General features: G+C 47.4%; 1 protein-coding gene across 1 annotated transcript in view; it reads right to left on the reverse strand.

Moving 5' to 3' along the window:
- Positions 1–17,349, reverse strand: part of LOC127582049 (adenylate kinase isoenzyme 1-like) — a 102,074-nt gene that overhangs the window by 36,702 nt on the left and 48,023 nt on the right. Inside the window, exon 8 of the mRNA XM_052037005.1 lies at positions 10,219–10,295. Within this exon, the coding sequence (XP_051892965.1) occupies positions 10,219–10,295 (77 nt within the window). The remainder of the gene's footprint in view (positions 1–10,218; positions 10,296–17,349) is intronic.

A 17,349-nucleotide genomic window follows, 5' to 3' on the forward strand; every position in this document is an offset into this window, starting at 1 on the left:
AGCTGGTGCTTCCTCAACCAGGACCTCAGCAGGTTTAGAGTCTCCCATAAGGTGGTGATGCTCAATTACATGCAAGCCTTTTGGGGTGCTTTTGGCTAATTTTTGTTTGTTTTTTTTAAATAAGAAGGATTATAAATGTAAATGTGTTTAACTTATTTGCTTCATTATTTAAAAGATATTAAATGCCACTAATCAGGCCTTGGCAGTGGAATCCTGGATATTTCAGCCCAGGAAACATGAAGGATCTCTGCATCCAGACCAACAATTTCAGGCGTGGGGAAAGTACAGGTGGTGGACTTTAACTTTATATTTCGCAGGCTTGTTGACCCATGCAGACTCCCAGCACTTACACCTTCTAATTTCAAGCTTCTGGTAATTTTGACATTTTGGTGTCAGTCTCAGGGTTTGCCAAATCTTGGCAGCCTACTGGAATCAGGTGGGACCAGGTACCAGGCTCTATCAGCAACTGCCAAAGTCACAGTGTCTTCAGCTTCTTTACCTCAGCATCCTTCCCAGCTTCTCCTCACCTCCCTTCCTTTGCCCCCATTACCCAGTCAAGTCACACCTTGCTAATGATCACAAGAGAAAAGGTCACATGCTACCCAGCAACTTGAAGAAGGGCAAGCAGAAAGGAAGAATGTTCATCTTGCCCAGGTGAGTTGCTCACCATGAAATACAGCCAGGCAATGAATCTTTGCTCTTCTCCTTTTGTCCCTTTGCCCGTGGTTCAGAGGGAGAGGCTGCTCAGATCCTTGCTCTGATTGCCAGTGTCCTCTGGGCCTTGGGAGTCAGTGATGGCCCCGGTGACGTCTGTTCCACTGGCAACTGCACGGGAGCGGTCCTGGCCAATGGGACACAAAATGTCTCACGGTTACGGATGGAGTGAGGAGGAGCTGCACTCCGAGCTGATTCCCCTTTCACGTCATCCCTGTCTTGCTCCACTGCCACTGCCAAGTTGGAGAATCCCTGCTGCAGACCCATGGAGCATTGCATGTCCTGGGCCGACCATCCGCTGCACCAGTTCTGCACTAACAAGGTGGGACCACTACCACAGACCTGTCCCATGAGGGCCGTGGCAGCTTAAGTAGGCCCCAGGCTTCACCAAAATAATCTGCATTTCCTGTGACTTGAGGGCCACTAAAAAAGGATGTCCGGCATTATCTGGAGTGGGGCAGTGGTGGTCTGGCTAAACACCAGGCCAAACAAATTTAGCAAGATCAATATCTATGCAAATTAGGTGCAAACCAGCTAAGTGCTAAATTGGTCAGCTTTGTGTCTTTTTACACCAAAATAAGTGACATTACGCGTGTGACTTGTAACTGGGGTAGGGGGAAAATGGCAGCAACTCCTTAGAGAGCACCCTCCGAACCCATGACCACTACCTGCAAGGACGAGGGTAGCAAAAGCACGGGAACACCTGGAAGTTGCCCTCCCGGCCACACACCATCCTGACTTGGAAATATATCACCGTTCCTTCACCGTCACCGGGTCAAAATCCAGGAACTCTCTCCCTATCAGCATAGCAGGGATACCCACATCTCAAGGACTGCAGCGGTTCAAGGCAGCAGCTCACCACCACCTTCTCAAGGGCAACTGGGGATGGGTAATTAAATGCTGGCAAAGTCCCCATCCTTTGAACGGACAGTTAGACAGGCACGGGGCTGTGGTGCAGAACATTCAGGGTAATGCGCCAGGGCTGGGGGGGGGGGGGTGGGGGGGGCGGGGGGTGTTAGACAGTGGTGTTGGGGCATTGGAAGGTTCAAAGTAGGTCATGGGACTGGGAAGCAGGGGACTGAGGCTGGAATCTGAACCTGGGCAGCAGAGGATACTGGCAGAAACAGAGTGGGAAATTATCCGAGGAATCCATGCAAGGATCTGCTAAACTGGGAGCTTAGAAGCCAGAGAAAATTAAATAAGAGGAAGGATAATAAGTGAGCAGGACTTATTTCAGGAGAGGTGGTGAGTGATGCATTTGAAATAGGAATATGCTAAAGACACAAAGGACTAATTAGCATTCAGCTGCATAGCAACCAAACCTCAAAGGCAAGTATTATTATACTCCATACCTTTATATAATCACCAAATTAAGGTTTAATGCATGATATGAACAGAAAGTTCCGCGGCTTGGTGTGCATCGCTACATGCTTAAGGATGAATCACAGTGTTGGTGGCCATGACTTATAAGGCTGGTTCCACACGGCTTTTTCTGAATAAAGGAAATTGCATTTTGGATGTCAACAACAGACAGCCTTCTCCTCTTACCAAAATGCTTCAAACTAACACCGTCGTCACCCTATCCCAAATATGCCTGTCCATCCCTCTCACCATCTTCTCCACAACATCAAAACAAAACTATTTTTTTTGCTCTTTTTTGAACCCTGATGAAGGGTGTCCGAGCTGAAATGCTGACTGTTTCTCCTTCTACAAATGCTGCCCGACCTGCTGAGTGTTCCCAGCAGTTTCAAAATTAAATTCTACAAAGCGCCGAGGGAGTCCAATGGAGAGGCTCCCACTTCCCCACTCCTAGTTAACTCCCAGTGATCGGCGGTTTCAACACCCAAGGGCTCGACCTTCGACACACCAGCCTCCCGAAGTATGCAAACATCAAAGCTCTGTGACTTGCTACATATCCCATGTCGATTCCTGGCCTGTTGTCTGTCATTCACCTTCACCCAGTGCAAAGACCGACAGGTTTGTTTTCTTCTGCCTGGCTGTTCTGCTCGACCTCCAGCCTTGGATTGCACCCAGTTACATTGACTCCAGTGTGCTGCATCTACACTCCTCCCTCCCCTCCGTTCTACCAGTGCTGATGTTGTTACACTCCGAACTCCGCCCCAAAACATTCTCCAACCTGATCCACCGACCTCCGTTCACTGTGCGGAGGTAATCGACGCTGGGGTTTCATTCTCCAGGCCTAGACTGCCCTCCATCGCTTCATCCGAGATAGCTGCTCTTCAGGAGCGAACTTGGGGGGGGGGGTGGAGGGGGAAGGAGGGGGGTGGCGTGGTGGAATCGGCAGTGTTGGAGCAGTGTTGCTTTTTGCAACCAGGCCCACAAGGGAACTTTCCCCAGGCTTCAAAAGAGGGGGAACTTCTTGGTGTTCTAGTGCACTGTATGGATATTTACAAATGAAGACTTGTACACTCGTCTTCCAGCTGCCACACCTATCCACATGACGGCAGTTAAGTTGGTACAAAGCCCAGGGAGGTGTGCTGACTCTAGCATCCAATGCCACAGGGCGGTAGGCTTAATCAGTGGGTGTCCCGAGTACAGAGATGGACGAGAAACTAACAGGAGCACTTGGCAGTTCAGATCTTTCCACTTCTGGCAGTTTGCTCTCTTTTTCTAAAGGCTCGGACTCCTGCAGGGGTTGGTCCCACAGACTTTATCTGACTGGTCACACCGGAACCTCAACAGTGGACGTTGGCAGCTAACTCACGGGGCAGGGGGTCTGCTTGCAAGAATAAGTTCATGCAAGAATATTTGGCCATCGGAGTATCCATTGTAAACCTGCACAATATGGACAGCTGCTTCATTAAAGCTGTCCCATGGTTCTGATGAAAGACATGAAGCATTAACTCTGTTGTTTCTCACTCCACATGTGCTGCCTGACCTGCTGGCTAATTCTAGCATTTTCTGTTTTATTTCAAATTTCCTTCATCTGCTGTATTTGCCTTTGGAATGCCGTATCTGAGGCAACTTGAGCCTTTTCTGCACCGTGCTATGAAAATGCAGATGCTTTTCTCCACCTCCCTGAACACCCTGACACCTGGGCCACTCCCTTTTCTACCTTCTGGGAGAAGATACAGCACCTTGAAAGCCCAGACATCCAGACTCGAGAACAGCTTCTTCCCCACTTCTAACAACCTTCTGAACCAATCATTCTTTCACACTCCCTTCTCACTGATGCTGCCACATTCTCAGACTCTTACCTCTACCTCTCTCAGTATTCTGCTGTTGTCACATTAGTATCTTATTTTGCACTGCTTCAGATTGCACCACAATCTTTGCACCATTCTGCTGTTTTGCACTCATCATTGTAGTTATTGTTGTATTTATTATTACCATGTATACTCTTTACTCTGTGAGCTCATGCAAGTAAGGAATTTCATTGCATCCTGGTGTATATGACAATAAACTAATCTAATCTGAACAGTGCCAGATTAAATGCAAGTTGCTGTGTTGTGAAACTCAGAGGTTGAGCTCACACAATTTAATTTTGGTGGTTTAGTATCCAAGTTACCACAACAATCTCTCACCAATGTAAAAGATGCCATAAACCCAGCCCATTACACACAGAACCTCCATTACAACTCCAACATCCAGCAAACTGATTGTTCGTAAATGCTGATGGTTCAGCATCCAGCTCGCACATTGGTCTGGAGTGCGAGCCAGTGTGGTCTAGAATACACGCAGATGTGCAGCTCGAGCTGGGGTCTGGAAACAGCTGGGGCCAGAGTTGGGGTCGGGAACATGGGTGGGTTTGTGGTCAGAGCCGGGATCCGCAGTGAAGAATATTTTCTACTCCCTTTAACCTCACCAGGTTCACTGGAAATTTCTCTGGAAAGTTTTAAAATATGTTATACAGTAGTTTAATAAAGTGAGATAAAAGTGTATTTGGGTATTCATAGGAATAACATCCAATTGTCCAGAAAATCTGCACCACATCCCAAGGACGCCAGAGGTTTACCCTATTTCTCTCTCAATCACAAAGCAATCTGAATAGCAGTTGGGTAACACTAGTTGCACCCTTCACAAGTAATGGCCGAGTGAGATCATTTAACAATATAAAACAAAGTGCTGAAGCTCTTGAATAAGAAAGCCAAGGTACAAATCATCCAGGTCCTGATAAAACCTGATCCTTTGCCTTGGCGTCACTCTGGGATGGAACAATCTCTGTGCCTGTTCAGTACCCGTCCTCAACTGGGTGACCTTCAAACATTGGCATCACCACGCTTGGGAGCATCAAAGTCAAACCCAATGCCTTCTCTAACCACCAGGCACATTTGGAGCAGGAGCTATATCCAATGCCCCACTAATTAATCCAGTTCTATGAACTGTAGGTATCACAGCCTGGGTAACCATCAGCTACCCAGCACAAAGGAGCAAATAAACACTCAGCCTTGGAACTATCTCGGGCCACATAGCTCAGACACTCAATGGTTCAACCTGTTGAGCCCTCGGGGAATCTAACACAAGCAACTGACCATTGACCAGCTCAGTGTCAATGAAAGTTGCTCCATCGATAATGGGAGGCCAAGTTGACAAGTGCAAAATATAACCAGGGAAGGTTATTAAAATGTGATTTTCTCCACCTTGGTGAATGCATCCATCTGACATTTATAGTCTTCTATTTCTGGAGTAAGGTTGGAGACCATGAGTTTTAGATCCTGAATAAAGTGCATGCATTCCTTTAGGCTCAGGGCTGGTGCAATCCTATCACATTACTTCATAAATCATTAACTAATGAAGGCAGCAGGTGGCCCAGCTAATTTACCACAGGTTCGATGAGTCGCAACTAATATCTCAAAGCACAACCAGAGAGCTGAAGGCCAGCTGACCACCAGTTCACACAGCAGCATGTGATGCCAGTTCAATCCCCGCCGCCCCCAACTTCAGATATCACCAAGAGGCACCAAAGACCTTCAGAAAGAAAGGCTTGCACCTCTACTGGACCAGTCACCACCTTAGGGCACCCGAAGCAAGTTGCAGTGCTGGCAACAATGGAAAAGGAGCAACCAATTTGTTCATGGCAGGCTCCAACAACAGCAGGATGATCGTGACCAGGTAAACTTATTTAATAATATTGACTGAGGGAAAAATATCACCAGAATATTGGTGGCCAGGCACTCATCATCCAATCTGAGGCATCCTTCTGTTTATTATTCATAGATTGGGAGAAGAGGGAAAAATATCACCAGAATATTGGAGGCCAGGCACTCGTCATCCAATCTGAGGCATCCTTCTGTTTATTATTCATAGATTGGGAGAAGGTTTGAATGGCTGGGGTTGTAGGGCACTACTATTGGACCTATCACCACCCCAGGCTGAGGGTGTAGGATGCTGTCATAGAGTCATACAGTGAGGAAGCAGGCCATTCAGTCCACCAAGTCTGTACTGACCATCAACTACCCACTTAAACTAATCCCATTTTTATTCTCCTCACATTCCCATCAACTCCTCCCTGGATTCTATCAACCAACTACTCTGCTCCCTCTACACGCATAACTGCGTGGCCATATTCTGCTCTAACGCCATCTACGAGTTTGCAGATGATACCACCATAGTGGGCTGCATCTCAAATAAAGATGAGTTGGGGTACAGGAAGGAGATAGAGAGCTTAGTGACATGGCATCATGACAACAACCTTTCCCTCAATGTTAGCAAAACAAAACAGCTGGTCATCGACTTCAGGAAAGGGGGCGGTGCACATCCACCTGTCTACATCAATGGTGCTGAGGTCGAGAAGGTTTAGACCTTCAAGTTCCTCGTAGTGAACATCACCAATAGCCTGTCCTGGTCCAACCATGTAGATGCCACAGTCAAGAAGACTCATCAGCGCCTCTACTTCCTCAGGAGGCTAAAGAAATTTGGCATGTCCCCCTTAACACTCACCAACTTTTATCGATGCACCATAGAAAGCATCCTATCCGGATGCATCACGACTTGTACAGCAACTGGTCTGCCCGCGACCACAAGAAACTGTAGAGAGTTGTGGACACAGCTCAGCACATCACGGAAATCAGCTGCCCCTCCATAGACTCTGACTACACTTCTCACTGCCTCGGTAAAGCAGCCAGCATAATCAAAGACCCCACCCATCCAGGACATTCTCCCTGCTCCCCTCTCCCATCAGGTAGAAGATACAAAAGCCTGAAAGCACGTACCAACAGGCTGAAGGACAGCTTCTATCCCGCTGTTATAAGACTATTGAACGGTTCCCTAGTACGATAAAATGGACTCTTGACCTCACAATCTACCTCGTTATGACCTTGCACGTTATTGTCTGCCTGCACTGAACTTTCTCTGTAACCGTGACACTTTATTCTGCATTCTGTATTGTTTTACCTTGTACTATCTCAAAGAACTGTGCAATGAATTGAACTGTATGACCAGTATGCAAGGCAAGCTTTTCACTGTACCTCGGTACAAGTAACAATAATAAACCAATTCCACCTACACACTAGAGGCAATTTACAGCACAACCTGTGCTTATACCAGAAGCAATAACCTACCAACCCGCACATCTTTGGGACTTGGGGAAAAACTAGAGCTTCCGAAGCAAACCCTCACCATTTACAGGGTGAACATGCAAACTCCACACAGACAGTACCCGAAGTCAGCATCAAACCCAGGTCACTGGGGCTGTGAGGCAATGTCTCTATTAGCTGCACTACTGTGTTATCTTACTCACGAAAACCTCCTCAGATGGATAGTCAGCAACCTGACATTGTGCGCATTACAAAGTGGATGGCCATTGCCCCAGATCATTTCCCACAGATCACTCTGGTGATGGAGTGCTCGATGCAGTGACGGGCTCGGAGCTTGCTGCTCCCAGGGAAATACACACTTGAGTCTGGGAAATTGAAAGCGAATCACGGAGTCCACTCAAATAAAAGGATGTTTTATTCCCAGCCACCTGGTTGTCTGGAGACTGATAGCTGTCACTGAACACACGAAAAAGTGAAAGAATAAATGCAAGTCAAATGTTTCTGCAATCTCCAGAGAGAAGACACACAATATGGAACAGGTGACAAAGCCCAGCAGTAAATGGGCACAAAGTTGGTTCAAAGAATTTAAAGAAAGGGTGGCCTTGGGGAATTAAGATCAGTTATCTCCCTCTTCAGTTCCCCATTGGGTCTTTGAACATGTGAGCCTGCATGAGTTAATGAGGGAGACAAAGAGGAAACTCTGTATAAAATGGTAACTGGGTACAATGTGTTGGGTCCAGCAACTAGTGCTGTGTGACCATGTCACTGGAAAGAGTAAACAGGGAGGTCTGTATCTGTCAAATCCAAAAAACTGCAGATGCTGGAAATCCAGAACCAAAGAACAGTGGAAACACTCAGCCAGTCGGGCAGCATCATGGAGAGGGAACCTTTCAGCACAATGGCCCTTCATCAGAACTGGTGGAAAGTCATCGAACTGAAACATTAACTCTGTTTCCTGCTCCACAGATGCTGCTCGATCGGCTGAGTATTTCTTGGACCAAGTCTCTGTCAACTGCTCTGTTAATAAAAAGGAAGCAGAGTGGCCAAATCCAGAGTCATGCAGCATGGAAACAGGCCCTTCGGCCCAACTTGCCCATGCCGACCATAACGTCTATCTGACCGTGGATCTAGAGTCCACTGAAGGAATGCAGCTGGAGTCTCCAAAGCTCACAATTGGTGCTAAATCTGTAACTATGTGAAGACTTCATTCTACTCTCTGTGTAGATACTATGTGCTCTGAAGCAGAATAAAGTGCTGTGACCATAAATGACCTACTCCTTGGCCCTACAAGCAAACTACACCGGCCTCAGAGTGCTCACCTGCCAGCACGCAGCTGTGGGGACCGTCCCCACAGTTTGATATGGTTTGAATTTTCTGCCACTTACGCTGGTCTGGCATTGGACGAAACAGCCGTGTGTGTCTGCAGTCTACAGGCATGTGTCTTAACCCTGCTCCTTCCCGGTCTTGGGCTTTGGCCAGGTCAAGGCACCGCGTTTTTGGTTGGTTCAAAGATAGATTTTCCATCGGGAATCGCTCTCGACCTGTACCTGTTCTCAAGGACAACACCAGGGCAGCTGAAAGAGGCCAGCTGCACAGCCACCAGCACCCACCCACGGCTCATACCTGCCAGCCGATGGCCTGATCACTGCCTGCACACGGACTCACTTCAACCCGTGGTACAACGTGACCCACCTCCCCGGGATACTTCAGCTGGCTGCACTCTTTCTATCCAGTCTGAAGCTTGTGGGTTCAAGACCCACTCGAGAGACACTGACACTGCAGTGAATTACTGAGTAGGCTCTGATGGAGGTGCTGGTTTGTGTACTAAACGGAGCCGCTGCCTATTCTGTAAGAGGGAGGTAAAAGTTGCCAAGGCACTCTCTCAGGGAAGCCATTCCTGGCCAACGGCCACTCTCAATTACCTGACAAAATACAGTCAGACTTCAATAATCCACCATCTGATTGTTTGGAATTCCTATCAGTTTGGCCACTGGGTAAGTACTGACGTCCGTGCTTCCCCTGGCACCCAGGGTCCCACCCTCCCTCTGGCACCCGGGTTCCCACCCTCCCCCCAGGGACCCTGGGTCCCAACATCCCCCTGGCACTCTGGAACCCGGGATCCCACCCTCCTCCCCCCATATAGCACCCGGTGACCCACCCTACCCCCGGCACTCAGGGACCCAGGGTCCCACCCCTGCCATCCCCCCACCAACACTCCAGGACCCTACCCTACCCTCGCCCCAACCGACCCACCCCCCCTTCCCCCCACCAGCACTCCGGGATTTGGAATTCCCACATTCCACACACCAAGAGCTCGTCTCCTTGCTCGGTTGGAAATCACTGGGTTCTGCTCACCGCGCTCCCTTTGCGATTACCAGGTTTGCCAGATCATTTATTGTACACCCACGTAACATCTAAAAACAGTGTATTAAAAGTATGTTGAAGTATTAGCTGGAATAAATCCAATAGTCTGGAAAACCTGCCAGTTCGGCACCAAAGTCCTGAGCGTGGCGGATTAACGGAGTTTGACTGTACCGAGTCACTATCACAATGTTACTGGTGGGAGCTCACTGTGTGCAGATGGCTGCCTACTTACAGTGACTCCACATTGAAAGCACTTCATTGGCTGCACAGCACTTTGCAATGCAGTAAACAGCACTACCTAAATGCAGTCTTTCCATTCTGTGGGCATGAGGGAGATTGCTGTGTGCAGGTTACCTTCTACCAGTCCTACATCACAAGACTGACTACACTTTCAAAATATTTCACTAGTGGGCAAACAACATGGATTCCTGGGAATGTCTTTCTTGCTCTTTCTGTGGAAGGTTTATTTTAATAAGCAGCCTACAGGGTTCATACTGTAACATTCATGCCACCCAAGCTCTTGTCCTGTCACTCAGCAGGGTCGAAATGGAAGGAAGGGTTAGCCAAGGGGTGAGCATGTGACTCTCAACAAGCAAGGGGATTGGTTATGCAAGGCAGCCCAGGAATACAAGCTGTCGTTCACCTGAACAAGTGGCTCCGGCCTATCCTGTAGTCTCGTGGCCTTGTCGGTAAGCTGTAGCGTCTCCTCAGCAGCTGCCTCTGAAGGGAACAAAAAGAAAATGAACTGAAACCACTGCTGAATATTAGAATAAGGTGAACATTGAAAGTCCAGCCCATTCCTGCAAAGGAGTTGTGGTGAATGCTTGGAGTTAGGCTGGGGCAGAGGTACACCTGATGACAGGAGGTCCCAAGAAACTAGTCACAGAGACCCAGAGCAACACAGCAAAGAAACAGGCCCTTCAGCCCAACTTGTCCATGCTGACCAAGGTGCTCAAGTAAACTCGTCCCATTTGCCCCCCCTTTTTTGGCCCATTACCCTCTAACCCCCTCCTATCCATGTACTTATCCAAATGCCCTTTAAATGTTGTTATTGCACCCGCCTCAACTACATTCTCCAGCAGCTCGTTCCATATGCACACCACCCTCTATGTGAAGCTGCCGCCCCTCGGGTCTCTTTTAAATCTTTCTCATCCTAAAATAGAACAGGAACCACGTGGTGAGTGGTGGGTGGGGAGCAGGTGGGAGATGCAGGAACAGGCACCCCCAACAATTGGTCCCAGCCTTGCACTGAACGTTAAAGACCAACAGTTGATCCCAAGTGAGAAGAGCAGTGTGTGCGCCTGGGCTGCATCCATTGGCACGTCCTCACAGATCCAATCTCAGCATGAAGTCTGGGAGTGAGGGGAAGTGAAGGGCCCCAGCAACGAGTGTTGGGACCTTAACTCTTCCAACTGCAAGGATTGATTAGAACATATAAGCTCAAAGAAGATTTACAGGTGGTCAAAGAGGAAAACGCTGAAGTTAATTTAAAAAAAAAGATGAAATTTAATCCAGGTAAAAGACTACAGAAAGAAAAACAAAATGGGTTTCCAAGTTAATCCATGAATGATGTTGAATTAAAGGACACTGAACAATCTCACAAGCCCATCTCCACATTCGGTAACATCCTGATAACAATCCAGTCCTTGTGTGTGTGCTGCATCCTTGCCCAGACGTGTTGCATTGCAAGGAGAAAAGCTCTGAATCCACCCACTTTAGGTAGAATCCTCCCAATGTGAGCAGATAACCCAATCCCTCATGGAGTTGTACACCAAACACCTGTGAATTGAAGCAACTTACATCAGAAGTCAACCAGCAACTCATCTGTAGATACTGGAGGAGCCCTCCTGAAAGTATTGCTGCTCGAATGGGGGATGGGGTGGGTTCCTTCCTGCTGCTGAACTCTCAGGGATCGATGGCTAAGTGAGGATGTGGGCTGGAGAACTGAGCTCCAATGGGCAGGCAGGTCTGACACTGGGATCTCCCTGCCCTGCACCCTCCCAGCAGGTGATCACTGTGCCCCTGACAAGGCTTTCACTAACACAATCGATTCACACACACACGCCTGTCACACTGTGGAACGTTAGTAGCACCAAAGGATGTATGCCAGTAATCCCAATGTTGTACCGATTCACTCCCTCTCTGGTATTTTCGATAATTAAGGCTGGAATCTCTCCTCCATTTTCATCCTTCCCTATCTTTACCGAATACTTCATACCCAGGAATATTAAATATTGTACATGCCCCTGTTTAGACCAGGGCTCAGTTACCAGCACTACACCATCTCCCCATGTGGCTAACTGCACTTGCCTTCCAACAACCTTATTTAATCACAGTTTGTACTTGGATTCCAATCCTGATCCAAAGCCTTCTGTGCTCTCACCTGCTCTGTGCTATTTGTAACTTTAAACGTCTCTCCCACTCCGCTCCACATTTAACCAAGACTCCTTCTGTCATCTCAGGTGACCATAAAAGGTTCCAGAGAATTATCTTGTATTCTCCCTTGCTCCCCTCTCCACCAATGTCCTAGATATTATTTATCCAATGATGAGCAAAAGATGTGCTGTTAGCCACCGTAACTTACCTCTGGTGTGGGTGGCTGGTGACAGAATCAGAGGGTTCTTAAAGGACATGAGAGAGTGGATTATGGGAAAATAAATGGGGAATGGGATTGTTCAGAATCCGCACAGACTTGATGGGCTGAATAGTCTCCTTCTACATCAGAAGTAAAAATATCTATATAAAAAAAAACTAGAAAGGGTACAAAATAGATTCACAAGGATGTTGCTGGGACTAGAGGGTTTGAGTTACAAGGACTGTTTTCCCTGGAGTGTAGGAGGCTGAGGGGTGACCTTATAGAAGTTAATAAAATCATGAGCAGAGTAGATAAAGTGGATGGTCACAGTTCCCCAGCGTAGGGGGAGTCTAACTAGAGGGCATAGGTTTAGAGTGAGAGGGGAAAGATTTAAAAGGGACCCGAGGGGCAAGTTTTCCCAGAGGGTGGTGGGTATGTGGAACGAGCTGCCAGAGGAAGTGGCAGAGGTGGGTACATTTACAACATTTAGATGACATTTGGACAGGTACATGGATAGGAAAGGTGTAAAGGGAAGTGGGCCAAGTGCAGGCAAATGGGACTAGCTCAGTTAGGCAACTTGATCAGCATGGACAAGTTGGGCTGAAGGGCCTGTTTTCTGTGCTGTATGGCTCAATGACTCCATGACTCTAATAACATGACTAAATCAAATACACCGTTCATCATCGCATTGCTGTATTGGGAGCTTGCCGTGCACTAACTTCCTGCACTACAAGATGCAATTACTCCACCAGCTTTCAACCGTGCCTGGATGAAGAGGCTGATTTTAAAAGATTGTCAGCAATGCATTAACTATAAACTTGCAACCGATAGCCTCGTCTCTGAAGTCTTTGTCCAGTACACGTTAGAGCACATTTGGACATGTCTAGTTCTTGATGCTATCTTGGGAGATTAATTTGCCGTGTTATTTATGTACTCCCCTGCCCCTTGCATCCTGCTTATTCCATGTGTGGGGAGAATGAGGCTGAAGTCCCATTGGGAACAGATGCACGAGAGCTCCCTCTGCTGATACACAGCTGCTGCTTCCCCCCACCTCATCCAGTTGGGATAAATTGGTTTAAGACCATGAGACATAGGAGCAGAATTAGGCCATTCAGCCCATCGAATGGCAGAGCAGATTCGATCATGGCTGATTTATTTTTCCCTCTCGACCCCATTCTCCTGCCTTCTCCCCGTAACCTTTGACAGCCTCACTAATCAAGAATCTATCAACCTCCGCTTTAAGTATACCCAATGACTTGGCCTCCACAGCCGTCTGTGGCAATGAATTTCAAAAATTATCTTGCTGGAATCTTCTGTAACTGTCTCTGTGAATCTCCTCTTCACATTTTCTTTCTCTTCTCTTTTTTACAGCTTCCAAAAATTAGAACTACTAACAAAATATAGGTAAAAACCATAAGCTTTACTAGATTTCTTTTAAAGGAGCTGAATTCTGAAACAGTCAGTACTTTTATTGTCACATGTACTGAGGTACAGTGAAAAACTTTGTTTTGCATGCCATCCATACAGATCACTTCATTACATTGAGGGACCACAAGGGAAAACAATAACAGAATGGAGAATAAAGTGTTACATTTAGGAATGAGATATTGAAGCTTTGCTCTGTGGTATCACACTTTTGCAAATAGTGCTGACATTTTACTGGGAGGATTACTACCGAGTGGGTTGAGTGGTAGTTTAGTTCTTGGACCAGAGACCTAGATGAAAAGTTTAGAGACGTGAGTTCAAATCCCGCAAAGGCGGCTTTGTGCTGAAGACAAGGTTGAAGCTTCCTCGGTCATGTTCAGCAAGTGCCCAATGGATGATCCATCTCTCATCTTTCTGAGATTCCCACCATCATACAAGCCACGTAATATCAGGAAATGTCTCAGAGTACTGGATACAGACATCATCTCAGCTGTAGCACAGAAGACTCACACTCCAGAATTCTAGCTAAGCTGTTTTAGTACAGTTACAACACTGACATCTACCTGTGCGGGAAACTGTCCTATCCAGCTAAACACCCCCCAATTAGTCTACCGCCAATCATCTGCAAAGTGATGGAAGCTGTCATCAACAGCGGTATCAAGTGGCACTTACTTACCAATAACCTGCTCAATGATGCTCAATTTGTGTTTTGCCAGGGCCATTTGGTATTGGTTTATTATTGTCACTTGTACCGAGGTACAGTGGAAAACTTGTCTTGCATACTGATCGTACAGGTCAATTCATTACACAGTGCAGTTACATTGAGTAATACAGAGTCCATTGATGTAGTACAGGTAAAAACAATAACAGTACAGAGTAAAGTGTCACAGCTACAGAGAAAGTGCAGTGCAATAAGGAGCAAGGTCACAACAAGGTAGATCATGAGGTCATAGTCCATCTCATTGTATAAGGGAACCGTTCAATAGTCTTATCACAGTGGGGTAGAAGCTGTCCTTAAGTCCGGTGGTATGTGCCCTCAGGCTCCTGTATCTTCTACCCGATGGAAGAGGATAGAAGAGAGAATGACCCGGGCAGGTGGGGTCTTCGATTATGCTGGCTGCACAGTTGGTGAGAGTCAGTTGACTCCAGACCTGACCACGATGGAGAAAGCAGCAACCACAGGGGAACACCACCACCTGCAGCTTCCCTTCCAAGTTGTACAGTTTGAGAGCCGGAAATACATTTCTGTTCTGACATCATGGCTGGGTCTAAATCCTGGCACTCCCTCCCCAACAGCACTGTGGGAGGACCTTCAGAGGTACAGGAAGGCTGCTCAGCACCACCACCTCAAGGGTAGTTTGGGATGGGCAATAAATGTCAGCTTTGCCAGTGACACCCAGATCCAAGAAATGAATGAATAAAAAAAAACAACTACCTGGTGAGTGAAACACCTTTTGTCACAGTTATGCCGGGCCTGGTGGGAGCAGAGTGGAGTTCACCAAGATCGGCCTCAGGACCAGCTTTCACTGGGACCCAACAATCAGCAGAAGGATGAGACTTCTGACCCAACAGTCTGGGTTGGAAGCCAGTGTCCAAACTGAAGCCAGTGTCCAGCAAAGTCATAGAACATGGTAGTTAGTGGTAAGCCCAGTCACTGCAGTTACCCCAGGACAGTACCAAGGCAGTAGCACTGTACCACAGTGCTGACCTTCAGATGAGACCTAAACTAAGTCCCCATAAAAGATCCCTCCACTATGTGAAGATGGGGCAGGACAATAACTTTGCTCTCCACCCACAGGTTATGGGAGCTCGCTGTGTGCAAACCGCTGCTGCATTTCCAGCCCTGCAACAGTGTCAAGTTCCAAAGGCTGACTGTAAAACACCCCCAAGCTCCAAAAGTACGTGGCTGGCTGTAAAACACTTTGGGATGCCCAGGAATCCTGAGCAGTGCAACAAAACACATCTCCTCAGATATACAAAACCTCTGGCAGGAAAACATATTAAACAGAAAGAGGCAGCAGCTGTGGACTGTGCACACATTTTCACATCCAGAATTTCCAAAAAGGTAAAAAAAATCTCCCCGTCCCCCTCCACCATCCCGCCCGAAAAGACTCCCACTGAGGAAGACCCTTTCCCTCAGTCAACTCCGATGTGAAATGTTACATAGCAGGCCCACTGATGTCAATTCCGCCTCCATCATTGACAGGACAATCAGTGGATGCAGAGCAGGCCTAGTGTAAAAATGGTGCTGTGACAAACTCTAACTATGGGAACACACCCAACTTTGAATTGGGCCAAGGTCGCCCCCCCAGTGGAAAATACCCATACACCTTAGTGAAATAAAAGTGCGGATGCTGGAATCTGGAACAACAAAAATCTTCTGGAGGAATTCAGTGGGTCGAGCAGCACCTGTAGCAGGAAAGGAATAGTCAACGTTTCGGGTCAAAACCCTGCATCAGGACCAACATCGTTCAAGGTGGTTTCGAATTAATTGAGTGTGCGTCTGAATTTGGTAAAGTTCAATCATTTCGGGATCGGGTGGTTCCAATAAAAATTAACAGCAGCATCTTTCAGTAGATGCCAGACCTCAGCTGGCTGGGTTACAGTTTTAAGTGGGGCCAACGAAGGGGTGGGACTCCAGTTCTACTTTCCATGGGGCTGGCAATGGGGGGCTCTCTACAATGGCCTTGCGCAGAGCTGGCACAAGGATGGAACCAATATAGCGAGCAAGAAGTATGGACATATTGGGAGGGATCTGTGAGGGACAACTGGTCTGATATCCCGCAAAATTCAAATGATCCTCAACAACTCTTTCTGCACGATGATAAAACCTTTGGACCAGAGAGAGCTGGCTACTTCTGAACCGGACACGAGACCAAGGGCTGGAGCCCCATGGTCCCTGCCCCTGCCAACCTCTCACCCTCTCTTCGATTTGGGCATTTACCTCAAGGTCTTCAAGGTCAGTGACAGGTTAAGAGGGTTCAACGGTGATGGAAATTTCAAAAAATCAATGAATCAGGTCCATTGCCCTACATTTGATGCTACTGAACACTGTTCTCCCAGATCCCTGCTCCCTCCTGCTTTCAGGCAAGGTTGTGGAGAGCTGCAATAAAAAAAACATAAATGTGGCTCGGGGTCATTGTCTTGGCTGTAAAGAACCCTTCCACCGAGGGGCTGATGTCAGTTCCTGCTATGGTAACCACGCACTTGCTGCACTTAGAGCCAACAAATTGATTAGAGTGCCCCTCCCATGCACTTTATATACAGAATCCACACAGAAAATAAGAGTCACATTGTTCCCCTACCTCCAGTTCCATTCTATGCCTCTGCTCAGTTGTGACCAGTGGATGAAATACACAACTTTACCCACACTTCTTACTTGTAAGTAACCAAGGAGAAAGATGGGGGTCAGTAAAAGTCAAAATCAGTAGCCCTGGCGATTTTAACTTCCTTGGTCTTTGTATAGAGCGACGTGTGCAGTCAGGGAAATGATTAAGGCAGGTACATTAATAACATTTAAAAGGCACTTGGGCAGATACATGGGTAGGAAAGGTTTAGAGGGATATGGACCAATGGGACTAGCTTAGATGGGAATCTTGGTCAGCACAGACCAGTTAGGCCGAAGGGCCTGTTTCTGTGCTGAGTAACTCTATAACTTGCACTGATACAGCAACATGTCCCAAGCTGCTCCACGAAGCGCTGGGAAATGGAATGACACTGAGCAGCATGCAGGGTTCATAGGGCAGGGGCCAGAAACCCGGTCTAAAACGTAAG

This window comes from Pristis pectinata, chromosome 23 (genome assembly GCF_009764475.1).
Source record: "Pristis pectinata isolate sPriPec2 chromosome 23, sPriPec2.1.pri, whole genome shotgun sequence".
Lineage (NCBI taxonomy): Eukaryota > Metazoa > Chordata > Chondrichthyes > Rhinopristiformes > Pristidae > Pristis > Pristis pectinata.